At 36.7% G+C, this 25,673-nt stretch overlaps 7 protein-coding genes across 8 annotated transcripts; all 7 read left to right on the forward strand.

Annotated features, from left to right (window-relative positions):
• The first annotated feature begins 88 nt into the window (after window positions 1-88).
• Window positions 89-4,428, forward strand: LOC129568867 (zinc finger protein 665-like). The gene is made up of 6 exons (XM_055447196.1): window positions 89-126; window positions 218-1,839; window positions 2,073-2,133; window positions 2,214-2,313; window positions 2,926-3,332; window positions 3,398-4,428. Exons 2-6 carry the CDS (start codon window positions 520-522, stop codon window positions 4,207-4,209), a joined length of 2,700 nt encoding a protein of 899 aa, XP_055303171.1. The 5' UTR covers window positions 89-126; window positions 218-519; the 3' UTR covers window positions 4,210-4,428.
• Window positions 4,429-4,932: 504 nt separating this feature from the next.
• Window positions 4,933-6,407, forward strand: LOC129568868 (zinc finger protein 652-B-like). The gene has a single exon (XM_055447197.1). It carries the CDS (start codon window positions 4,933-4,935, stop codon window positions 6,286-6,288), a length of 1,356 nt encoding a protein of 451 aa, XP_055303172.1. The 3' UTR covers window positions 6,289-6,407.
• Window positions 6,408-7,891: 1,484 nt separating this feature from the next.
• On the forward strand, window positions 7,892-9,571 carry LOC129568931 (zinc finger protein 595-like). Its single transcript, XM_055447272.1, has one exon. It carries the CDS (start codon window positions 7,892-7,894, stop codon window positions 9,506-9,508), a length of 1,617 nt encoding a protein of 538 aa, XP_055303247.1. The 3' UTR covers window positions 9,509-9,571.
• Window positions 9,572-9,827: 256 nt separating this feature from the next.
• LOC129568934 (zinc finger protein 595-like) lies at window positions 9,828-11,341 on the forward strand. The gene has a single exon (XM_055447274.1). The coding sequence runs from the start codon at window positions 9,828-9,830 to the stop codon at window positions 11,226-11,228; it is 1,401 nt and encodes a 466-aa protein (XP_055303249.1). The 3' UTR covers window positions 11,229-11,341.
• A 56-nt stretch (window positions 11,342-11,397) lies between these two features.
• LOC129568929 (uncharacterized) lies at window positions 11,398-16,202 on the forward strand. Of its 2 annotated transcripts, XR_008687994.1 has the most exons (6): window positions 11,407-12,091; window positions 12,182-12,589; window positions 12,718-13,975; window positions 14,132-15,015; window positions 15,092-15,542; window positions 15,629-16,202. XR_008687994.1 is itself a non-coding variant. In XM_055447270.1 (3 exons), the coding sequence occupies exons 1-3, from the start codon at window positions 11,602-11,604 to the stop codon at window positions 13,692-13,694; spliced, it is 1,875 nt and encodes a 624-aa protein (XP_055303245.1). In that variant the 5' UTR covers window positions 11,398-11,601; the 3' UTR covers window positions 13,695-14,043. The 2 variants fall into 2 exon arrangements, 1 of the variants encoding a protein (XP_055303245.1); XM_055447270.1 differs by lacking the exons at window positions 14,132-15,015; window positions 15,092-15,542; window positions 15,629-16,202 and having other exon boundaries at window positions 11,398-12,091; window positions 12,718-14,043.
• A 190-nt stretch (window positions 16,203-16,392) lies between these two features.
• LOC129568937 (zinc finger protein 700-like) lies at window positions 16,393-17,938 on the forward strand. Its single transcript, XM_055447278.1, has one exon. The coding sequence runs from the start codon at window positions 16,556-16,558 to the stop codon at window positions 17,783-17,785; it is 1,230 nt and encodes a 409-aa protein (XP_055303253.1). The 5' UTR covers window positions 16,393-16,555; the 3' UTR covers window positions 17,786-17,938.
• Window positions 17,939-18,129: 191 nt separating this feature from the next.
• On the forward strand, window positions 18,130-20,880 carry LOC129568930 (uncharacterized). Its single transcript, XM_055447271.1, has 5 exons — window positions 18,130-18,919; window positions 19,013-19,353; window positions 19,473-19,678; window positions 19,748-19,937; window positions 20,033-20,880. Exons 1-5 carry the CDS (start codon window positions 18,321-18,323, stop codon window positions 20,614-20,616), a joined length of 1,920 nt encoding a protein of 639 aa, XP_055303246.1. The 5' UTR covers window positions 18,130-18,320; the 3' UTR covers window positions 20,617-20,880.
• Window positions 20,881-25,673: the final 4,793 nt, after the last annotated feature.

Consider the following 25,673-nt stretch of genomic DNA (forward strand, 5'->3'; position numbering starts at 1 on the left):
TTCGAAGTTCCAGTTTTTAATTCCATTTTCGATGGTTTTGACACTCCGTTGCTGCTAGAGGAACGTAAACAAACGTAGAAACGTCAAACAACTTAGGAGTGATGCACAATATTCGATGAAAAAAAGGTAAAAATTTGGAAAATTGAGATAAATTGATGGGAGAAGTAATAAAATTTGGATTTCTTTACTATGAATATTCGAAATTGCATCAACGAAGGATTGAAAATCGACCAAAATAAACAAAATTAAAGCAGCAAAGGAAAGGCTGAAGATGTGATATAAAAGCACACCTATTGGACATAAATCAACTTTCAATCACGAACAATTAATGAAATTCATCGTTATTGATCCAACAAATGGTTGCTAAGTTCAACATTTGTTATTAAAGTATAAACAAATCCACGAATACCTCAGTGTAAATTGATGACAACTAGGGGAAAAGTGTAATTTCTGCTAAAGACTCCAACTAAATCCATTGGCTGGCGTGATTTCTATCGACAAACTAAATTCAGTCCCAAAATGTGTTTCACAATCGATCAAATCGAACAAGCCTGTGGTTTTGTGCTGCTGAACGAGTCCAACACCTTCGTTTACTGCTGCAATAAGTGTCAGTGTGAATATGACTCTGGATCCAATTTAGAAGTGCACTTTTTATCAGAGCATCAAGACGACAAGACACACATTGAAAATCTGTTTGTGAACGATGGCATTCTTGTGGAGGATTGTACTCTTGAACCACCATTGCAAGACTTCTCAACGGAAGTTACTAACGAAGCTCTACAACATGGTTCAATATCCAAAATTGAGTTGATTATTCAGGCAGTTGAAGAGAAATATGGACAACGGTGCGAAATTGAAGCGAAAAATCAGCATAGAACTGATGAAGAGATGAAATACAAGCGAAAAGCTTCCGAAGAGACAAAAAATAAGCGAAAAACTAACAAAGAGATAAAAATTGATGCAAATGTTACCACGAAGGGAGGCGTGGTTCAAAGTGATGAAGATTTACAAAGCGAAGAGATAAAACTCAGGAATGGATTTGAATTAAAACCAATCAGTCAAAGTCCCACTACTACTTCAGCTCTACTCGATTCCGACAAAGAAAGTCATGATTCAATCATCGACAAGGAATTGGCCAAATTGAAACCGAAGAAGTCAAAACGATGCAAAACTGCGACAAAGAACCAAAAGTCCAAAGAGGGAAATTCGGATAGACAAAAACTGAAAGGGCAGTCAAGACCTAAGCAAGTGTACTACTGTGAAATGTGCCCAGACATCACTCTCAGTACATTTAACATTCTTCAGGCGCACATGCGAAAACACCGCGACAATCGATTTCTAACGAAAAGGTGCCAAATTTGCAATAAAAAGGCGCGAAATCTTGAGAAGCACATGAGATTGAATCATTTGGAAGAAAGGCCATACAAATGTGACTTTTGCGGAAATTGCTATCGGACCAATAACAATCGACTGAATCATATGCGCGTTCATACGCTTGAGCGACCGTTTCTATGTGAAACGTGTGGCAAAGACTTCACATCGTTGAGTTCAAAAACCAAACACATAAAACAAGTGCACACAAAAATTCGCGAGTATCAGTGTCCACAATGTGACCGGGCATTCATCATTCCGTGTCGTCTTCAGGAGCATATTTACGCATTTCATTCTGGTCAACGACCTTTTGTCTGCGACATATGTGGTGATGCTTTCTCTACTACAAGCAATCTGAGGAATCATAAACTAATTCATGGCGAACGGACGAAACAGTGTGGATATTGTGAGAAAAAATTTAAAACCAATCGAACAAGACGAAGTCATGAGAAAGCCGTTCATAAAATTGTTTAGTGGAAATGGATTGCAATAATCTTCTGATACCAAGCTATTTGATGTTTAAGCAATAATTATTATTATTCATTGCGATGAATGAAGCCAGAGAGAGAGAGAGAGAGAGAGAGAGAGAAAAAAAGATCGTCGCAGGCGAACGAATGAAAAAAGAAATGTGGTGAAAGAGAACGAAAAAGAAGAAAATGAAAATATTAAAGAAATAAATGAAAATTTCGAAATTTTTTAAGACGAATGATTTAATTCTGAAGAGAAATAAATGGAGAAATTTATCGAATCAGCCTTTGGCATGTGATTCTTTTAATTGGTTTTTTTTTCAACATTAGTAGAAATCAACAATTTCAACGATTGTTTATTTACTTCTCCTTCAGATTCCATGGAAACTGCACTTCAGTCGAGCGTAGACGTTGCATATGACATTTCGATTTTTCGACACTTCGAAATGCGTAATCTCTATTGCAGAGGTTTTTCGTAATTCCATTGTGATTGTTCGAAATGTTTGACACTTCATACAGCTATAGTTTCAGTCGAGTATAAACAACGCAACAAAATACAAGACAAACTACCTGAAAAGTAAGAAAAGGCATAAAAAATATAAATCTTCCTACGGAAAAGATATTGGCAACTAATTAGCCATTACAACATACTATTTATAAGTGACTAGTGATTGAAACAGTTGAATAATTTGGAACATTTTCACTGGATTGTTGTACGTGCTGTGATTGGAATTCCAATGCATTTTTATCAACTTTGAACCAATTCTATTAAGCTAGCCGGCTTAGTCGATCAAATCGGTCAGCTATGACTGTGTATACTCAGTACTCAGTTCTTACAGTGATTACACACTATTAGAAATTCCAATCATAGTACGTACAAAAGAGAGTCAAAATGTCTCAGATAAGTCACTTGTCATTAGTCATTCATAAACTTTATGCGGAAAAATGATACACACCACTTACAACGGGCATAAGTGACAAAAAATGAGTTACCAAATTGAAGACATTTGCATTAAGACCAACGTTTCCTCCATTAATAAAAATTAAATCAATCAATTTTCTAAAAATATCTAATTTTTTCGCCCAGGATGTGTTTCACGGTCGATCAAATTGAACGAGCCTGTGGACTATTGCTGCTGAACGAGTCCAACACCTTTGTTTACTGCTGCAAAAGTTGTCAGAGTGCATTTGATTCTGGTTCCTATTTGGAAGTGCACATTCTATCGGCGCATCAAGACGACAAGAGCCACGTTGAAAGTGTATTTGTTGATGATGAGACTTTTGTGGACGATGACTATGGACAAGAAGTGGAAAATTGTTACACAACCGGCACAATGGCCATTAAACTAGAGCCATTTGACATAAAAACAGAGAATGATGTTTTGGAAGACGATGCTGTGAAAGATGAAATTGTAATTATCGGAGAAAATTTGGAGCCAAATTCTTATTTGTCCTTGAATAATGGAAATGATGGTAAAAACAACCGTATTGATGGTATCAATTATAAATTGCATTTTGAGTGTTTAATTTTAGACTAATTTTTCGACAATTTTTTTCAGAAACCACAAGCAAAAGTGATATCCATGAGCTTAAAGCAGTATTAAAGACGGAGAAAAAAGCGAAAAAATCGACTGAAGAACAGACAAAGAAAGGGCCAAAGAGAGAAATCATAGCTGAGCCATCAACACCACCCAAATTATTCCATTGTGAATGGTGTCCGCAGGTCGAATTCAATGACAAGCGAAAAATCAGAAATCACATGAATATCCATATCAAAAAGAAAATTTTCTACGTTTGTACCTATCGGACATGCGGCCAAAAGTATACAAACTTCGAGAAACACATGAAAGGCTATCACAAGATGAAACAGCCGTACAAATGCAACGACTGTGATGCAGCATTTTCGACTCACAGCGGTTTCACGAGACATTTACGAATGCATGCCGGTGAAGAGCCGTTCGAATGTGAGTTTTGCTTCAAAACCTTCGGTTGTAAGGCGACGTGGCGTCGTCACGAAATGTTAAAGCACTTGAAAGGGGCGCAAAATATTTGTGAATACTGCAATCGACCGTTTTTTACAAAAACTCTCCTCGCCAGGCATGTGAACAAAGCTCATTTGAAAATCGAAACGCATTTTGCGCACAAATGCAACGAATGTGGCAAATCGTTTGCTGCGGAACGAAGCTTACGTAGTCATGCAAAATTTCACACAGAGCCCAAGTGCAAATATTGCCCGCAGGTGTTTAAAACGTATAAGGCTCGTCGTCAACATCAACGGATGCAGCATGAATTAGAGGATGAAACACCAGAAGAAGAAATTACTTTGGTTTCATGTTCAACATTACCAAATCAGTTGTCATTTAATAAATAAGTTAAACAATGTCAATCAACATCACATTTACACGTATGAATATGTTTATAAACATTGATTAACAAGAAATTGAAGTTTTCTATTGGAACTATTTTTCAGAGGTGAAAGAGAGTTCAGTTCGTTTTTAAATTACACAATTTGGATGTTTATTCATAGGTTCTATAATTTTAGGCGTTTTTCTCACGTAAACGTCATTTACTTTATATGATTTCACTTCATTCGGTCTCAAATATATTTTTGGGTGGTCCAAAGAAAAAAAATGTATTAAAACCATCCTTTTTTTCTTTCAATAATCTTTTTATTTTTATTTTTCATTCATTTCTTTCTATCCTTGATTCCATATGAACACGGATAATATTCCGCATAAAAGTATCAACTACAGGAATGTTATGCGTTTCGAAATTCCAAGCTTAGACGAAATTTATCATGGAATTTTGAATGTCAACATTTCGTTCGAATACACTTTGACACTTGAATCTCGTCTCAATGCCGCATTTTGACATTTCATAGTGTAAATAAACAATTCAACACAAATAGGTCGTGAAACACGTAAAAACGACACAAATCCATCGGAAAATTCATATAATACAGGTGGAGCCAGACGAGATAAGTAATTGATAAGGACGAAATAAGTAATTGGTTCTAAGTAATTTGGAATTTTTGTAAAGCGATTGACAAAGCGTAAAGTTGTTTTGGTGAAAAAGTCCAACAATCTGCCCTAGAATGTGTTTCACAATAGATCAATATGAACAGGCGTGTGGATTTTTGCTGCTAGATGAGTTCAACACATTTATTTACTGCTGCAAAAGGTGTCACTGTGAATTTGATTCCGGTCCCAATTTGGAGGTGCACATTCTCTCGGAGCATGGAAACGATAAGGCACACATTGGAAATGGATTTGTGGACGATGGACGTTTTTCTATGGATGATGTCAGCGAACATGAAACGAATAAACTTTTACCAACAGCGGAGGTTTTGATTAATGGTGAACCGGTCCATATTAAAACTGAAAAGGAAATACCAGAAGAAACCTATAGAATATCGGTTGCAGTTGAAAGTAAAGTAAATGATGATGACTTTGGAAACGATAGCAGCAGAAATGAATCTCTTGTTGCCATTGACGTTCCAATTGCTAATCGGACCAAGAGAGCGAAAAAAGTGAATGTTTTGGATGAAAACGCGAAGAAACCAAACCCGATGAATTCAGGCCAAAAATCGCAAAGTTCAACATCGAAAAAAAATTCCGATCAAATTTCGAACACTTCCAAAAATATTTCAACAACAAAAATCCCAATGATAAGTCGAATTGTAAAAGCGTTCCACGGTAGAGCATCGACAAGAAAAATGCCATCACGTCGAATCAATGAAGCAAGCACTAGTAAAACACTAATCAAAACACCAGATTTCCCATCACCGTTAGTCCAAAGTTCTGGCATCGCAAATAGAAAAGAAACCACTTCAGAATCAGCACTCGACTTTCCGTTCGTATTTGAGTGTGAACTGTGCCCAGATCGGATTTTTACTGTGAAAGCAAAATTGAGACGGCACATGGACATTCACCTCACTGCATTGCGGCGAAAAAAATGTCCAATATGCAAGACTTATCCCAAAAACTACGACAAACACATGACAACAAACCACATGGAGGTGGGCCCGCATAAATGCGATTTTTGTCCAAAATCATTCAAATACAAGTCTGGGCTAGAGAATCATACACCAACGCACACAAAAGAAAGGCAATATCTGTGCGGCACTTGTGGGAAATCATTTGGAACTAGTTCGCAAATGCGAGCACACGAGTTGGTAGCACATCTAAAGAAAAAGGATCATAAGTGTACCGAATGTGGTGGATTATTCTATGCTGCTTATAGCCTCAGAGTACACTTCGATGCAGTTCATCGGAATTTGCGACAGTTTAAGTGCGACAAATGTGATAAAAGTTTCAAGACCATTAAGTATTTATGCACACACAAAAAGACACACGAAGAGAAGAAACTCCAATGTAGATATTGCATTAAAATGTTTGCTCTGTGCGAAAATCGGCTGAAACACGAAAGACGAGTTCATGGTGCTCTGTGAACGGATTTCATTTGGGCGGAATGAAAAGCAGCACACAGAATCTCAACAGAAAAGAAATTAAGAAAATTTTCTACGTTTTTTTGTCATTATTATTTTATTAGAAATGAAACGGATTTTGCTTTGTTGTTGGTTTCCTCCATTTTCTAAATTATGAATGAATGAAGTCTTGAAACCAATGGAGAGAAAATTAAAAAAAAAATTTCATTGAAAGTGAGAATCAACAGAATAAAAAACAAGACCGCAGAGCGTCGCTCCGCTCCGCTCTGCGTTCTTGAGTTTATAGATACTTTTTCTATTTTGTTGTTCCACAACAAACTATTTTATTGGCGCACTACATGAAATGTATTTTATGAAAGTAGTCTTTGAATTATATTTTTGATTTGAATGTCAATTCCAATTGTAATTTTAGTTTGGTTAAAATTATTTGTAAATCCACGAAATGAACTTTTCTGATGATGAAAATATTGACGTTGTAATGCGTGAAATTATATCTGTTGAAAACATTAAAATTAAATCAGTATCAAAACGAAAAAAGAAGTCTACCAATTTCAAGAAGTCCAAAAAGATGAAAGTAGAACCAAAAGGGTCTGAGAGAATGGATAGTGATAGTGCAAATTCATTAAAGCGTAAGAAGAATGTTCTGGATTCATCGTTCGAGAATGTTCTTTCTTTAAAGAAGAAAAAGAAGTAATATCATAAATTGGAAATATGGAAAGCAATAAAAACATCTTGTGTAACCATATTCAGTTGTTGTTGTTTTTTTAATTTTTCATTTGCATTACTATTTTTGTTATGTTTTGATATATACAAATAACAAAAAAATAATAACGAAATGCATTTGTAGTCATCTCTGTTTTGCGAATATCGATTCCTAAAGTAAAATGAATGATAAAAGTATGATGAAAAGATGTATAATCAAAAAAGGGAATTAATTCTTGATAGTACATATGATATTAAATCAATTTAACTAAACCATTGTTTTATTATACGTTATTGTTCATTAATGTAACTCCTTTAAATCAAATAAATAATATGCGCATAGAATTTATCTCAACCATTACTTATACTAAAGGGTAAAAGAGTACTATACAAAAAAAGGAAAAAGTAATGTAAATTTTGAATAACATTTGATAATAAAAATTTGATTAGCGTTTCGAGATACTATGCACTTATTTGTCGTTACTGCCACTAGTTTGAATTGAATAAAAAATATGAGCATAAAATTGAAAGCCACTCTAATTCTGTTCATGGCTCGAAAAAGTATTAGAAAAAAAAAACGCAGATTAGTAGCTCTACATTTCATGTAGTGCTAAAAATCGAAAATTGTTATTGAAATCGAATGAAATAAATAAACCGAATCCAAATAAAAAGTCGTAATTTATATATTGGCTTTGAACATTTTTCATTCAAACCCTTTGGCTGTCGAATCAATTTCGATTTTCGAAAGATTTCCGTCCGTTCCAGTTGGTTTTCGAATTCACTCCGTTGTGTGTGTGTGTGCATTGGAACAGTTTGACATTTGTCACTGAAATATAAACCAAGCAACAAACTATTCAGAGCAAAGTGATAATAGCTAGTGGTGGACCGCTTTTTTTACTACAAAATGTGCTTCACGATCGACCAATATGAGCAGGCGTGTGGATTTTTGCTGCTGAGCGAGTTCAACACATTTATTTACTGCTGCAAAAGGTGTCACTGTGAATTTGATTCCGGGCCCAATTTGGAGGTGCACATTCTCTCGGAGCATGAACACGACAAGGCATATATTGGAAATGGGTTTGTGGACGATGACATTATTGTGGATGTTGGTGGACAAGAACTGAATGAATTTTTAGCAACAGAGGAAGTATTGATTGATGGCGAACCGGTCGATGTAAAAGCAGAAGAAAGCTTTAAAATATCGGCTGCATTTGAAAGCAATGTAAATGATGATGACTTTGGAAACGACTTGGAAATGATTTCTACTGCTAATGAATCTGTTGTTGCCATTGACGTTCCACTTGTTAATCGGACCAAAAGAGCGGAAAATATGAATGTTCTGGATCAAAATGTGAAGAAACCAAACCCGATGGATTCAGGCCAAAAATCGCAAAGTTCAAACCAAAAATCGAAGATATCTGCTGGAACATCGAAAAATTCCGATAAAATTTCAAACACTTCCAAAAATATTTCAACAACAAAAATCCCAATGATAAGTCGAATTGTAAAAGCGTTTCACGGTAGAGCATCGAACGAAACACCAGTTATTTTATCAACATTAGTCCAAGGGTATGGCCTCACAAATACAAAAGGAACCACTTCAGAATCGACACACAACTTGCCGCCTGTATTCTACTGTGAACACTGCCCGGGTGGGTTTTTCACTGTGAAACAAAAATTGCGACAGCACATGAAAACTCATGTGAACGCATTGCGACGAAAAATGTGTCCAATAAGAAAAAAGAACTCAATTCAAATCCCAATGATAAGTCAAATCGTAAAAGCGTGCCGCGGTAGAGCATCGATCAAAACACCAGTTTTTCCACCAGCGTCAATCCAAGAGTCGGAGAGCAAAAAACCAAAAGAAACCACATCAGAATCGACACCCGATTTGCCGCCTATATTCTACTGTGAACACTGCCCGGGTCGGATTTTCACTGTGAAAGCAAAATTGAGGCAACACATGGAAACTCATGTGAACGCATTGCGACGAAAAATTTGTCCAATATGCAACCGTAAGCCCATAAACTACGACAAACATATGAGAACGTTCCATGGTGAAGTGGGTCCGCATAAATGCGATTCTTGTCCGAAATCATTTCAATACAAGTCTGGGCTAGTGTATCATATGCAAAAGCATGCGACAGAGAAACTCTTTCTGTGCGAAATTTGTGGTAAATCATTTCAAACTAGTGCGCTGTTAGGAGGACACGTGAGGATAAAACATGAACAGAAAAAGAACCATGCATGTCACTACTGTAGTAAATCATTCTGCAGTCCTGCAAGTCTCAAGGAACATACGAACAGCGTTGATTTGAAATTACGACCGTTCGACTGCGACATTTGCGGAAAAAAATTCAACACCAGACGATCTGTGCGCTTACACAAAATAACACACGGAGAGCCGTTGCTTCCATGCAGATTTTGTGACAAAATGTTCAAACTACGCGAAAATCGGCTGAAACATCAAAAACGAATTCATGGTACTACTATTTCAGTGGATTTGATTTGGCGAAATTAAAAGCAGCATACAGAATCTCGAAAGAAGAGAATTAATCAAATTGTTATTTACATTAAATATATTTTCTTTTAAAAGGAAAAAAAAAAAACAGTATTTTTCATTGATTTGAAACAAATTCCATTCAAACTCTTTTTTGGCTGTCGGATCAATTTCGGATTTCGAAAAATTCCCATCCATAGTATTCCAGTCGGTTTTCAAATTCCCATCTTAGTGTGCATTGGAATAGTTTGACATTTATCACTGAAATATAAACAAATCAAGAAAACATTCAGAGCAAAGTGATGAAAGTAAGTGGGAAAGCCGCTCTTTTTACCACAAAATGTGTTTTACAATCGATCAATTTAAACAGGCGTGTGGATTTTTGCTACTGGGCGAGTTCAACACATTTATTTACTGCTGCAAAAAATGTCAACGTGAATTTGATTCCGGTCCCAATTTAGAGTTGCACATTCTCTCAGAGCATGAAGACAACAAGGGACACATTGAAAATATCTTTGTGAATGATAATATATTTGTGGATAACGTTGGTGGCCAAAAAACGAATGAACGTTTACCAACAGTTGAGGTATCGATGGCAATCGGGCTGGTTGACATAAAAACTGAAGTCGAAACACCGGAAGAAAGCGACAAAGTATCGATTGATGTTGAAAGCAAGACAGATGTTGATTTTTCAATGGATTATGACTTTAGAAACGACAGCAGCAGCAATGAGTCAGTCGCTAATATTGAGGTTTTATCAGCTACTAGGACCAAAAGATCGAGAAAAGCAGAAAAATTGGTTCAAACTCCAAAGAATTTGGAGCAAATCTCGATGAATTCAGGCAAAAAATTGAAAAGTTCAGACCAAAAATGGACCAAATCAGGTCAAAGCTCAAAAACTCCCAATAAAACGTCCAGAAGAAAAATCCCACCATGTCGAGTCAATACAGAGTGCAGTGATACAACATCAATCGAAATGCCAGATTTACAATCAACCTCAATGGAAAAGTCTGGCATCAAATCAGCAACGAAAATCTCTTCACAATCAACGAGTAAGAAATATCAAAGAGCGAAAAAGAGTGATAGAATCGGCCAAAAACCCAGCAAAGAAAAAGGCAAAAGGAAATGGAAGCCCAATCTATTGGCTGTGTTCGAGTGTGAAATGTGCCCAGGTGTGATTTACAATCACAAAGGAAACCTACGGCAGCATATGAATACTCACGTCAATGCATTACAGCAAAGAACGTGTCCAATATGTAACATCAAGCCCAGAAACTACGACAAACATATGAAAGTGAATCATATGGAAGCACGTCCGTATAAGTGCGACCACTGTGATGCTACGTATAAAAATAATTTGCAACGAGTGATTCATATGCGAGCGCATTCTGGTGAACGGCCATATATTTGCTGCCAGTGTGGCAAGTCGTTTCGTTGTCAATCGTCGAGATACAAACACGAGATGCGAGCGCATTTGAAGAAAAGGGATCATGCATGTTCGGAATGTAGTACATCATTTTACAGTCCACATCAACTCAAAGAACACTTTGACTCAGTTCATCTGAAATTGCGGCCGTTCCATTGCGATATTTGCGGCAAGAATTTCGGCACCAAAAAATATCTGTACGTACACAAAACGACACACAAAGAGAAACGACTGCCATGCAGGTACTGCGACAAAATGTTCAAACTGTGCGAGAATCGGCTGAAACACGAGCGAGGCGTTCATGGTGCGATGTGAATGGATTTTTCATTGGGTAAAAGGAAAAGTAGCGCAGAAAAGGAGAAAAAAAATTCTTATAAAGACAAAATTGTTATTTACATTAAAAATAATTTAAAAAAGTATAAAAAAAACAATATTTTTTTCATTGATTTGAAATAAATTCCATTGAAATTCTCCTTTAGCTGTCATCGGTCGAATCAATTTCGAATTTCGAAAAATTCCCGTCCATTCCAGTCGGTTTTCGTATTCCCACCTGCGTGAGAGCGTGAGTGTGTGTATGTGTGCATTGGTAATAGTTTGACATTTGTCCCTGAAATATAAACAAATCAGCAATTTATTTAGTGCAAAGTAATGAAAGCGAGCGGTAGACTGCATTTTTCTAAATGCCAAAATGTGTTTAACATACGATCAAATTGAACAGGCATGTGGATTTTTGGTGCGTGGCGAATTTAACACATTTCTTTATTGCTGCAAAGTTTGCCGTGTTGAATTTGAATCGGGCCCACACTTGGAATCACACATTTTATCAGAGCATGATGATGACAAAAGTGGCATTTTGACGAATGATGGTTTTATGGACGAATCAATATCGACCGATTCACCAATTGAAATCGATCCGACAAACGTCAAAATTGAACCGGATGATCCGATTTATTTGGTCGAAGACGATTTTAATGATGATTTTAATGATTCAGCAGCTGTTGAAGTGATTGTTCCAAGAAATTCGGCGGTTGTTCCAAAACGACCAGTCGGACGGCCACGGAAGAATAAACATTTGATTGATATCCCGGTGGAAAGTAAATATGGTACACGAAATGCTGGAGCATTCAAAGAAGGTATTTACAACTACGATGCCAATGACAGAGGCGATAAATTTGGTGGTGAGTCATTTTATTGAGCCGTTTTGGCCACTAAATACATATATTAATTGGAAATTTAATTACCCTTTTAAAAAAAATGTCTTTTATTAGGTTATGCTAACGTCGGTAAAAGACGACCAGGACGACCACGTGGAGCAAAAGATAAGAAAAAACGCAGAGGTAGAAGAAACCTGTTGGTTGATGATGAGAGCAAATATTTTGGTCGACCTTCATCCAGTAAACATGACAATTTGAACAGCAAAACAGTCAAAGCAGAACGGCAAAGAGGTCAGCAATTGAAAGCAATGAACGAAGGAATGAGCAGCGACGATGAACCAACACAAGTGAACACCAATGGACTTGAAAGTGTGTTACAGCATCGTTTGTCGGGTAATCGGAAGTGGCGACACGATGCCAGCAATGACGAATTTGGCCATGTCGACGTTGGAAACAGCGACAGAAATTGTAAATGGAATAACAACCACAATTACATTGATGACGACAGCGATATTTTTGATGGTGAGACGGTTTTCTTTATGAAATCATGACTTCCACCACATTTGAAATACCAATCAGTATCATTTCCGATCATGATTATCAACAACAACGAATTTCATTAATTTCTTTCAAATATTCTTATTCATTAGATTTGGATGGAGGTGAGCCGAGCCAACACCGAACTCAAAATCCAGTCGGTAAACGTCGACCAGGACGGCCGCGTGGAGCGAAAGATAAGAAAAAACGTGCCGCCAGAACATTTGCATCGGTCAGCGGATCGATTCTAAAGAAACCACGAGGTCGACCGTCAATGAAACAAGAATTGACACCGTACAATGATGGCCACAGCTATGAGCCAATCTCAACTGAAAATCATACTCACCGTCCAAAAGCCGAAAAAAGTGTTGCAACTCTCAGTCAATCAGATTTCAATTTCAGCTATGCTGAACCATTCAACGCCGGTGAAGATATGCCATTCGATGTTAAGTCGGGAATTCTCGTTGCTAAAAAACCACGAGGTAGACCGCGCAAACACCCAAAACCTGCCGTTGATGTCACAATTCCGAAACGACCACGAGGTCGACCACGGGGCTCAAAGACTCAAAAACACTATCACAGTGATATCGTTGGTGTGGATTTTGAAGAATTGCCGCCACAAAGACTGCGAGAAAGGCCATCGGGTCAACGAAATTGGATCGACGATGACAGTGGAAGCGATAGCAACAGCAAACGTGGTAACGATGGTGGCGAAAACCAAAGCCATGTCAATATTGGTGAATCAATTTTATCCAATGCTATATGTTCAATTGGTCCGAAGCGACGCGGCAGACCGCCTGGCCTGAAGAAGAACAAAATCATCAATCTTAGACCGATCAAAATCGAATTAGATGATTCAGTTGCATACGAGCCAAGCGATCAACCACTCGAAATAAGCAACTGGCCGACAGAGCACGATAGTCAAGCGGCTTCTACGAGCATTAGCAACTTCTGCAAACCATTCGAAATCCAACTTGAAGACATCTACAGCTCAAACCAAGTGCAAAATTGGCTCGAACCAACATCCGGATCTGAATCGACTTCTAGACCGAGAGGACGTCCGCCTGGATCTAAAAATAAATACCACTAAAAATACTCTCGAACTATTTGGTGAAAACCTGGTAGATTTACCGAAAAAGAAAGGCTCCAATGAAAGAAACCAGAAAATGACTCACAAACACCTTTTCATGCATAAATTAACAAAAAAAAATTGGGAATTTCAATGGAAATGAACAAAGAAACATGAAAATATTCATTATATGAATATTACAAGTATTAAAACATATACAAGAACAGAGAAACCATTTTAAACATTGAATAAATCATTAAATTGTTGTTGGACTTTGATAATGATTTGTGCCAATTTTGTTGGTAATGTAAAAAAAAAAACTACAAAAAATCAATAAAAAAATTTTTTTTATTGAGAAACAAAACAAAAATTATTGTTAATAAATTCCATTATTTCATTTATAAAAGAATTTAATCATATTTTTCTATACATTTTTTATTTTCATTCATTTTCTACAGTGGTAGATTGCAATCGAACGTTTTGACAAGTCGATTATTTCGATTTCGAATCGACCATTCCATACGAAATCGTCCATATTTCGAAATTCCAGTGTTGATGAAAGCGTTGCATTGTTTGACATTTGCTAATCACTTGCAATTGAATTTGAACAGACGAAACACAGAACAACACAAATCGATGACAAGAGTAATTAAAGTAAAATACATCATAATTTCTGTTTGCAAATCGATTTTTCCGAAATTTCTGCCTAAAAACAGTTAAATATCATCGGCAAGATGTGTTTAAAACACGATAAGTCTGAGCGAGCCTGTGGATTTTTGCTGCTCAACGAGTCCAACACATTCGTTTACTGCTGCAAAAAATGTCCGAGTGAATTTGATTACAGCATGGAATTGGAGGTGCACATTTTGTCGGAGCATCCAAACCGTGAAATCCACATGGAAAATGTATTTGTAAGTGATGGTATTGCTGCGGATGACGTTGGACTAACAGCAATCGAAATTTGGCCATCAATTATAAAAGTGGAGCAGTGTGATGAAAATGGGGAAGAGTCACATGACTTAGATTCAACGATGATTGATATTGGACCAACATTAGTTGGCCAATGTGAATCAAGTGTTGACGAATCGGTTGAACTCAACCACGAAGAGGAAAAAGAGGATCCAAATCAAAAAAAGGATTCAAATCGTAAAGAGAAACAGGAAAACAACACTCGACCGCGCCGGTCGAAAAAAACAAGACTAAACAGCGATAAATCATTAACACCGGAAAAGAAAGTATCATCTACTAACACACGACGCAGTGCGCTGATGAAATCGAAGAAAAAGGAAATTGAGAGTGACCGTACCAGTCAAGTTCGATCTGGTAAAGCTGTTCCAAAAAGGTTAGTTAGGCCATGGAAATCAATATCATTTGAAGTGGTTGAAAATTTATACGATAATACACTGGTTTTCTTACAGCGTTCCAACGAAAAATCGCAACCATAGAGTCAATGGCAATGGGCAACGCAGAGCCAATGAGAATGAGCAAAGCAAAGCCAGTGGCAATGGGCAACGCAGAGCTAATGAGAATGGGCAAAGCAAAGCCAGTGGCAATGGGCAACGCAGAGCCAATGAAAATGGGCAAAGCAGAGCCAGTGGCAATGGGCAACGCAGAGCTAATGAGAATGGGCAAAGCAAAGCCAGTGGCAATGGGCAACGCAGAGCCAATGAAAATGGGCAAAGCAAAGCCAGTGGCAATGGGCAACGCAGAGCCAATGAAAATGGGCAAAGCAGAGCCAGTGGCAATGGACAACGCAGAACCAGTGGCAGTCGTTACCAAGGAAAACTCCGAGGTCAGAATATTGAAAACGAACCATTGAATAAAAACGTTGGCGATGAAGAAGACGAACAGGAAGAAAAAGAAAAAGAGGTATGACAAATTAATGCGACCAGTGAAGGCTAATGCCATGGCTACTTTTAATTAAACACATTTTTTTTTCGATTTTTTCTTATTAGTTCAAATGCTCACAGTGTAACCACAGCTACGCAGCAAAACGAAATTTACGTAAACACGAACGATTAAAGCATGCTAGAGTAGTGAATAAATACACTTGCCCGTTGTGTGGTGTTGTATGCTCGGAATCAGGTTCACTTCGTCAACATTTCAAACACACTCACGGAAATGATGTTACACAAGATACCAAGATATGGGCCAAATCTGTTCCGAACACGTTCAAAACGGTGGAGAAGCCAAAAGTGAAGCGTAAAAAAATGAAATGCACATGTGGAGCCGTGTGCAGTGGGACATTCAACTTTCATCGACATGTACGAGCTATGCACGGTCACACCAATTGGAAGAAAAATTTGGTCGAATAATATAATGCAGCGGCTACAAGTGTTGTATTGCTTGAACGAGGAAATAATACGAATTTGCATGTAGGCGATTGAAAGCAGACAATTCATTTTTGGATCAATTAATTTGAATCATTTAATTATTTAAGAAAAACCACAGTTTACTTTCGATGTCTAAAAGAAAGAAAATCATTTTTTTTTTGGAATAAAAAAAAAAACAAAAACAAAAAACAAAAAATTCCAATGTTTCATTTGTACGAATCATTTTGTTTATACCCACTTTCCCCAGTTTTGCACAACAATCGGACTTTTTGACAAGTCAAACATTTTGATTTCACATTCACATATCACATCCCATTCATTCCATTCCATTCGAGTGTTAAATGGTTTCGAAATTCGCATATTGACTGGAACATTTGATTGTTTTGACATCTCATTTGTCATTACGAGAAAAATATAAACAAAGGTGAACAGAATAATACAAATCTCTTAGAAACGAGGCATAAGTGAGGTGCTAAATACAAACAATCCAATGGAAATGCATTAACACCGGTTATTTTTGGCTCAACCAATTTAAATTTTTGCCTCAAAATGTGTTTCACGGTCGATCAAATTGAGCAGGCGTGTGGATTGTTGCTGCTGAACGAGTTCAATACATTTGTGTACTGCTGCAAAAAGTGTCAGTGTGACTTTGATTCCGGTCCCAATTTGGAGGTGCACATTTTATCAGCGCATCAAGATGACAAGAGCCACATTGAAAATGTCTTTGTGAATGATGACATTTTCATGGATGACTTTGATCGAAATTCGGAAGATTCTTCTGAGCTACAAGTGGAAAAATGTGCAGAAATGGACGCTGTATCATTTGTGCTTGGGCTAATTGACATCAAAACTGAAGAATTGAAATCGATGAATAAATTCGATGAAAAATGTGAGCAACCACGTCAAGATACATCCGTCGAAGAAAAGCCGAACGAAGAAAAAGTTGAGAAACGGAAGAGAGGGCGAGAAGGAAGACAAAAAAGAGAAGAAAAAGACGAAGAAGAGCAGGAAGAAGAAGAGGAAGAACAAAACCCTACGGATGAAGATTTTGTATTAGACAACTTCAGTAGCGAAAGCAGCAGTGAATCTGATGACTCTTACGGGCCACCTTTTTTTATCGGGCCACCTCAACCGATAAAAAAGCGTGCATATAATCGAACGATAGATCCAAATGGCAAAGTGTGGTACTGTGATATGTGCCCGAATGTTCGTTTCAAATGTAAAGCTAATTTACAACTGCATATGAAGCGTCACATTGAAAATCGATTACGAAAACCGTGTCCAATATGTAAGAAAAAGCCGAAGAACTACGAGAGACATATGCAAATGAATCACACGGTCTCGCATCCATACAAATGTGACTATGACAATTGTAACAAGGCTTTTAAAAGCAATACTAACCTACATATTCATCAACGCTTACATACTGGTGAAACTCCCTTTTTGTGTCCCCGTTGTGGCAAAGCGTTTACATCGTTAAATTCACAACAGAGACATCACAAACGTGTGCATTCGGACAAACTGCCGCATCCGTGCAAAGAATGTGGACGAACATTCATCTGTCCATCACAACTGCAGGATCATATTCACTCATTTCATTCGGGCGCCCGGCCACACGTTTGTGAGACTTGCGGCAAGAGTTATGCCACCAAAAAGTATCTACGAACACATAAACAATTCCACGGTGAAAAGAGATGGCAGTGTCGGCATTGTGATAAAAAATTCTATACAAACGAAACTCGACGATTTCATGAGAAAACCATTCATAATGTAGTTTAGAAGGAAATCTCATTTTGGGTTGATTTTTGGCCGGCCAACTTTGATTAATACACTTTATTAATAGGGATCAAAGTGTTGAAATCGATTGAAATTGACTTTACAACGATATGAAAGAAATAAAAATTCAAAAAAATATTGAAATTTTGCATTTTATTTCAATTTGTCTTTTATTTTATTGATAACCAATTGTTTCAAACCATTTCTACTCATCAAAGTAAACCCTTAAATCAATTTCTCCTGTCAATTTCGAATTTGCTATCTACGTTTCGAAATATTTCGTCTGAGTTTCAAATGTCACTTTAACTTCGAAATTCCCATTTCTGACCGAAACATTCCATTGTTTTGACATTTCGTTGTCATTTTTAGCGGAATACAAATAAATCAGCAAGAAACAATACAAATCGATCTCTAAGTATCGCTGAAAGAGTAAAACAAAGGAAAAAACGAGCAAATTAATGACTAAAAGTAATAAAATCTAATGAATACAATAAAAACCGAAATTTCTATTTGAAAACAATTGACATTCAACCGCAAGATGTGTGTCACACGCAATAAATTTGAGAGAGCCTGTGGACTTTTGCTGCTAAACGAGTTCAAAGCATTTGTTTACTGCTGCATACGGTGTCAATGTGAATTTGATTATAGTATGGAATTGGAGGTGCACATTTTGTCGGAACATCAAAACGATGAAATCCACATGGAAAATGTGTTTGTGAATGATGGCATTACTGTGAATGAAGCAACACCGATCGAGTATGGACCAACTAGTGTTAAAATTGAGCCGTGTGTTGAACATGGAGATGCGCCAAATGCCGAGGAATCGGTTGAAATAAATGCCAGAGAATTGACTGATTTCTCAGTGAATCACGAATTTGACAACGATAACAATGGGAATGAGAGCAACAAAACCGTAGTTGAAGTATTAACTTCTAGAAAACGAAGAGAACGGCCGCCCACACCAAAGAAAAGAAAACTGAACAACGTCGATAAATCATTCACAGCCAAAACAAAAGAATCAATCATTAAAGGACGACAAAGTACTCTGATGCGAAATGGGCTTGGATCGAAAAGAAAGAAAATTGATAACGATTCGGTAACAAACCGAAAACAAACTGAAGAATCAATGCCAGAAAGGTGAGTTGAGCCATGAAAATTATTCTGAATTATGTTTTTAATTTAAAAAAAAAACTCTGAATTTTCAATTGTTGTTTTTGTTGGAAAATTTAGCTCAGGGATAGTTCGAATGAAGTCCAAAAAAATTCCATCAACTTCTCCTTCATCATTGAAAAAGGAAGAGTCAGAGTCTCACAAGCGGCGAGATTATGGTTCAACTAAACTATCCGAAGAGAAGAAAAATAGTTTGAAAAATGCTTGGATTGATGTAAAAGAAGGTCGAATGACAATATACAGAGCAGCCCAAGTGCATGATGTAAATGTGTCAACATTGCGAAAATGGTGTCAACGTAATGATATAGATGAGCAGAGACCATCAGTCGGAAGACCTTGTTATCTTGGTAAAAATTTGGAAATCAAATTGAAACATTGGATATCTGAAGCAGCAAAATCAGGTGAAAAATACAGTTATTCTTCGTTTTGAATTGCAAATGCTTTCGTCACTCAAGCCTGCTGTCACTTTTATTTAGAAAATATTTAGTTCTCACCTTTTTCAAATCTATCTTAAATATAGGCTTCCCAATCACACCTCAACTACTGAAAAATGAAGCGCATAAGTACAATGAGGAATATGGGTCAGTTGATGGATGGCAACCGGGTGATAAATGGTATTATGGCTTTCTTCATCGTAATCCAGACATATCCTTGAGGACACCACAACACATTTCGGTAAACAAAAACCCAACCACTGAGACAGAAGTACGGGAATGGTATCAAAAGGTAACAATTTTAATTGCTCCGACTCTATCATATTTCGACTTATTCAATCATGTGTCAACGAATTCTTAGATCAATGACTTCATAAATGAAATGGGGTACGAAGATTGCTTGAAAGATGTGAACAGAATATTCAATATGGATGAGACATCATTTTGTGTGAATCCAACTTTGGGAAAAGTGCTGGCGAAGCGCGGAGCTAAAAATGTTTATACAATGTCGGTAAAAAATGAAGCAGACTGCTACACGGTATTATTAGGAGGTAAAAAAATAAGAAACAATTTCATGTCTGTACAAAAAATTTTTTTGATTATTCTATGTCTTACATCACTTACAAATCATATTTAATTTTTGTAGGAAGTGCTGCGGGTCATAAGACACCACCTTTGATCATATTCCCAGGCAAAAGCCTTCCAAATCAAGTGAATCAAATGCTACCAAATAAATGGCATGCATATTGTTCTGAAAGTGGTTGGATGAACCAAGACATATTCTACGACTATATTTCTAATGATTTTTATCCCTGGCTTATCAAACATGGAATTACAACGCCTGTTATTGTCTTCGTGGATGGTCATGTCAGTCATCGATCACTAAAACTGAGTGAATTTTGTTACAACAACAAAATTATTTTGGTATCGTTCTTGCCAAACATGACTCATATCTGTCAACCGATGGACGTTGTAGTTTTCGATTCTGTTAAACAAAAATGGTCATCAAACTTAGAAGAATTCAGAAATTTATGTGGTGACCTACAAAGAATGCCAGAAGCTAATTTTTGTGAGCTTCTTGATCAATGTGTAGAAGAAAATCTCACACCAGAGCTGATAAAAACGGCGTTTGTGAAAACCGGTTTGAATCCTTTCGATGCAAACAGCTTCAACTACTCTAAGCTATCGACAGTGGCGTCAACTGGGGAAAAAGCATCGTTCACATCGTGAAAACTACAACACTCAGTAGCCACCAACAAATTTTCCCAACGTTTATGGAACGTTTGATTAAAGAAAAAACAAAATTTGTCCAGATGGTTCGTACAACATGTTGGTTGAAAAAATAAACTAACTTTTATTGGCACTATATTTAACAGATACATCGATTGGAAAAAAATATATAGGAAAAGACAATTGTTGTTTCATCAAATTGTTGTTTTAAACACGTGATTTAAATAAGCCAATAAATGATAAAGGCAATAAATTTGCATTTTATTTCGATTTTTCTTTTATTTTATTGTTAACCAATTGTCCCAAACCATGAAATAATTGTTTGTGTCATTTCTATTCATCAAAGAAAACTCCTCGCTCGGAGAACCTGCCAATTTCGAATTTGCTCACTAGGTTTCGAAATTTCGTCTGGATTTTGGATGTCACTTTAGCTTCGAAATTACCATTTCGACCGAAAAATTCCATTGTTTTGACATTTCGTTGTCATTTTTAGTGGAATACAAACAAATCAGCACGAACAAAACAAACCGATCTCGAAGTATCGGCGAAAGAGTAAAACAAAAGAAAAAACGAGCAAATTAATGACTAAAATTTATAAAATCCAATGAATACAATAGAAACCGAAATTTCTATTTGAAAACAGTTGAATGTCATCGTAAGATGTGTGTCACACGCAATAAATTTGAGAGAGCCTGTGGACTTTTGCTGCTAAACGAGATCAATGCATTTGTTTACTGCTGCGCACGGTGTCAATGCGAATTTGTTTTCAGTCCCGATTTGGAGGTGCACATTTTGTCGGAGCATGAAGACGACAAGGGTGATATTGAAAGTGTATTTGTGAATGACGATTCCACTGTGGATGCGGCAACACCGAGCGAATATGAGCCAACCAGTGTAAAAATTGAGCAGTGTGATGAAAATGTTGAAGATGAACCAAATGCCGAGGAATCGATCGAAATATATGCCGAAGAATTGACTGATTCAATCAAAGAATGGAACGAAGAGGATGACTCGCCATTGGCTGATTTCATAGTTGATCACGATTTTGACAACGAAAACAAAAGCGAGGACAGCAACAAAACTACAGATGAAGTGTTAATCGGTGGAAAACGGAGAGAACGACCGGCTAGATCAAAAAAAAGAAGTCTGAGATGCTGTGATGAATCATTCACAGTCGAAACGAAAGAACCAACCATTAAAAGACAACGTACTTTGATACGAAAAGAACTTGGATCGAAAAGAAAGAAAAGTGATAACGATTCGGTAGCAAACCAAGTACAAGCTGAAAAATCGATGGAAAAAAGGTTAGTGGAAGAGGTTCTATCGAATTATGTCCATGTTCAATGAGGGCGAATGAGGGATTTTTGTAATCATTTCGTTCTTTTTAAATTTAAAGTGGGTTTTTCTTCCAGACACGCCAAAAATATGCCAACAACTCACAACAAACATGGAATGAACATCAACCAGTCTCGGAACAAAGAAGCAGAAACAATTGAACCACATTCTGGCCATTGGCCAGAAAGAGACGAGAATCATTCTCGTTCCATTTGTAAAATCAAAAGTTTGTAAATCCTTGACGCATGTTTACTGTACCAAATGCAACGTTCACCTATGCTTTACTGGCGAGCGGAATTGTTTTCGTGATTATCATTTGCTTGGACCAAATAATTCGATTCGCAGCTGCACCGATGAATTATTAACATTGGAAACGAAAAGAACATACAAAAAACGACCGAGCCAGCCGCTGGTATCGAAAAGACCCGAAAACGATGGCAACGAATCGATCGAACTTAGATCTGAAGAATCTTCAAAAAGGTTAGTTGAGTGACCCAATCTGAATTTGATTCCATCTGATTGAAATACTCGAGCTTTTTTCTCCCTTTTGGATCCAAACGATGCTAAAGTACATAAGCGTATGTTTGAGCACCAACATGTCAAAGAAAACGTTTTATTTTTTGGAAATCGACTATTTGCAACATGGTTTTTGTCTTCTATTAACAGATTTGCCATTTGATATTCATTACGGTTATGACAGTGACGGGTCAAAGGTGCAAAGCACATCCGAAGCAACCATTAACAAGTGCCAGGACAACAGAGAAGAAACCACTGAGCCACAGTTCAGCCATTGGCCAGACAGAGATGAAAATCATTCACGTTCAAATTGTAAAATGTTTGGCTGTAAATCCTTGACGCATGTTTACTGTACCAAATGCAACGTTCACTTGTGCTTCACTCGCGAGCGGAATTGTTTTCGTGACTTCCATCAAGAGTATGAGGAAACAAATGGAAGGATAGAATAGAAAGAAATCTAGCAGCTTCATCTTGGCAAACAGATCGTACCAAATACAGCTTATTTTATTTTCGTTGATTAAAATAGAGAAAAGTTCTAATAAAATCGAGATTAATTAGGTCAATAAAGATGAAATACAACACAAACTGTTACACAAATTTCTTTGCAAGGTTGATTTATCTTTCATTTCTCAACAGTATCTCAATTTATGGTTTAAATTCTTTTTATTTCTTGAAAAATTTGTCCGTAATTTAGATTTGGCTTTCAAATGTTTCATATATTATTTCTGTTTGATAAACCGATTACTTCTTAAATCAATTTCTCTTGCAAATTTCTTATTACAGTTCGAAATTTCGTCTGGATATTTGACAAATGAATGCAATCAGAGGCTAATTTCTATCTGACCTCCGTGTATTGAAATTGCTATTGATGGGTTGTAAATGAAAACATGAAAAATAAAAATCGTTCAACTGAAACAGAAATGGAATAAAATGTGTCATCAAATCGAAAATCTTTTTAATGCAATCGAATGCAATTCATGCATGTCATTTAATCTAATTGTCCAAAAGCTTTGAAAACAAATAAACAACAACTTGACAAATATTTCGGCAACAAATCAAATCACTTGAACTGATTCAATCGGGGATAAATCTCTGATTCGATGTGCTTTTGATGATAACTACGCCAATGTGCTTTGACGGCATTCGTCTTCTTTCATCAAAAACAATTATTGACGTCAATTGAGGCCTAATCAGCCAGAAAACAGCAATTTCATCAGAATTATACAACGGTTCCGAGAATCGAGACATTTCGTCAGGTTGAGCACGCACGCGTTAGTATTAGTACTGGTCTTAAGTACCGCTTGGTGCTATCAGCCTGATTTGAATCAGTCAAATTTTTTTCTCGATAGATTGCATTCAATATTCAACAATTGCCGAAAATACGTAAACAACGTCGCAAAGCCATAGTATAAAAGCAGCACATTTTTCACAGTGAATTCAGTTTGAATTAAACGCTTTAGTTCACTTATTGTTACTGATTGAACCAACAGAGTCCAAATGAAATTCGCAATTTTTGTAATTTTGGCAAGTTTGTGTGCCTTGGCCAGCGCCAGCGCAATTGGTTACACGCAGATTTACGACAAAACTTGGGGAGATGTTGATAAATACGAACTTGGACGCATGGGCATATTCATAAAGAAAACTGGAAAGAATAATCTTACAACTTCTACGTTCACCTACCCGTTTCGACCAACAGACAACCAAATTGTCGGCTTGGGACAAATCGATCGCAACCACAATACGAATGTTGAATTTTTGAAGGGTGGCATCGGCGATTACCAAATCACTGTGAAGGTTACAGCCCAAAAACAAGATATGGATTCCGTATTCGTTTTTTATACCGATAAATTACAAGATTAGACGAATTTTCGGACATTGATTTACTTTCAAAGACAGTTACTCTGTCGAAACGGATTGTAAACATCTAAGTTTTCAGAAAATAAAAATTCATTTGATCACAGAAAGCATTATATTCGGTCGTTTGGTTTTTCCACTAAATTGAGTCACCTTTATTTCTTAGCCTATTTCTTTTTTCTGTGTGCGACAAATTAAAAATGAAAACTAAATTAAAATCAACAATAAAAAGAATTACATTGGTAATCCCGAGCTTTTCCGTACCGTTGTCCTGCGTTGTCTGTAGGTACTTTTGGTTATTTTTTGTGAATTTTCTTGAAATACAGGCAGTGAAAATATAATAATAAAAATGAAGTGAAACATCGGTCATTTTAACTAAAACTTCGACAATTTTGTATGAGAGGTACCCGTAAACCGATTCCTATTGGCTTTAAACTTTCTGAGGTTTCATTTTTTGGAGAAAAAATAAGATTCTGAAAGTTTCATGTTGATCGCATTTGCAGAAGTTTGGTTTTTGGCACTCAATTTTTTCCAAGAAAATGTCGACAAAAATTGAGGACAAAAAATCAAACTTCTGCAAATGCGATCAATATGAAACTTTCAGAATCTTATTTTTTTTTCAAAAAATGAAACCTCAGAAAGTTTGAAGCCAATCGGAATCGATTAACGGGTACCTCCCATACAAAATTGTCCAAAAATCGGTAATTTTAGTCAAAATTTCAAAAAATTTGTATGGGAGGTACCAGTAAATCGATTCCGATTAGCTTCAAACTTTCAGAATCTTATTTTTCTCTCAAAAAATGAATTCCCAGAAAGTTGGAAGCCAATCGGAGTCGATTTACAGGTACCTCCCATACAAAAGTGTCAATTTTTTGAGGTTTTTCTTAGGGCAAGTACCCCAGGATCAAATCGAAAATGGCTCATCTTCGAACTTAAACTAAGTTTTTTAAATACAAAACTTTTGGCATTTCCAGATTTTGATTATCTCAATTATTTTTTGAGTTATCGTGGTAACAAACACCAACGACGACAACGACAACGACAACGACAACGACAACGACAACGACAACGACGACAACGACGACGGCACACGAACGGAAAAGTGTCTCAAAAAGTGGTTTTCTACGCGTTTCATGAGTTTTTATGATGATCTAAGCTAATTTTGCGAAAAAAGTTTTCGGGACCAATTCCTATACTTTCTCTTGACACGTTGTGTACGGAAAAGTAAAACAAAACACTTCAACTGATTTGGCTGAAGTAAAATCTCTCAATCTATGCGATATCAAATGCTTGAAAAATTGAGCTTGTCATTCATGGACTTATTTGGAATTCGAAAGTTCTTTATTTGTCAA

Source organism: Sitodiplosis mosellana, unplaced genomic scaffold, assembly GCF_009176505.1.
Source record: "Sitodiplosis mosellana isolate CC-2019 unplaced genomic scaffold, AAFC_SMos_1.0 Smas_scaffold_27, whole genome shotgun sequence".
NCBI classification, from domain to species: domain Eukaryota; kingdom Metazoa; phylum Arthropoda; class Insecta; order Diptera; family Cecidomyiidae; genus Sitodiplosis; species Sitodiplosis mosellana.

Coding starts and splice junctions, on each gene's coding strand:
- LOC129568868 (XM_055447197.1), top strand. CDS start 4,933: ATGTGTTTCACAATAGATCAATATGAACAGGCGTGTGGATTTTTGCTG.
- LOC129568930 (XM_055447271.1), top strand. CDS start 18,321: ATGTGTGTCACACGCAATAAATTTGAGAGAGCCTGTGGACTTTTGCTG. Junction 18,920..19,012: donor GAAGAATCAATGCCAGAAAG/GTGAGTTGAGCC, acceptor TGGAAAATTTAG/CTCAGGGATAGTTCGAATGA. Junction 19,354..19,472: donor ATCTGAAGCAGCAAAATCAG/GTGAAAAATACA, acceptor TCTTAAATATAG/GCTTCCCAATCACACCTCAA.
- LOC129568937 (XM_055447278.1), top strand. CDS start 16,556: ATGTGTTTCACGGTCGATCAAATTGAGCAGGCGTGTGGATTGTTGCTG.
- LOC129568934 (XM_055447274.1), top strand. CDS start 9,828: ATGTGTTTTACAATCGATCAATTTAAACAGGCGTGTGGATTTTTGCTA.
- LOC129568931 (XM_055447272.1), top strand. CDS start 7,892: ATGTGCTTCACGATCGACCAATATGAGCAGGCGTGTGGATTTTTGCTG.
- LOC129568867 (XM_055447196.1), top strand. CDS start 520: ATGTGTTTCACAATCGATCAAATCGAACAAGCCTGTGGTTTTGTGCTG. Junction 2,314..2,925: donor CTCTATTGCAGAGGTTTTTC/GTAATTCCATTG, acceptor TTTTTCGCCCAG/GATGTGTTTCACGGTCGATC. Junction 3,333..3,397: donor TAAAAACAACCGTATTGATG/GTATCAATTATA, acceptor AATTTTTTTCAG/AAACCACAAGCAAAAGTGAT.
- LOC129568929 (XM_055447270.1), top strand. CDS start 11,602: ATGTGTTTAACATACGATCAAATTGAACAGGCATGTGGATTTTTGGTG. Junction 12,092..12,181: donor CAGAGGCGATAAATTTGGTG/GTGAGTCATTTT, acceptor GTCTTTTATTAG/GTTATGCTAACGTCGGTAAA. Junction 12,590..12,717: donor CGACAGCGATATTTTTGATG/GTGAGACGGTTT, acceptor CTTATTCATTAG/ATTTGGATGGAGGTGAGCCG.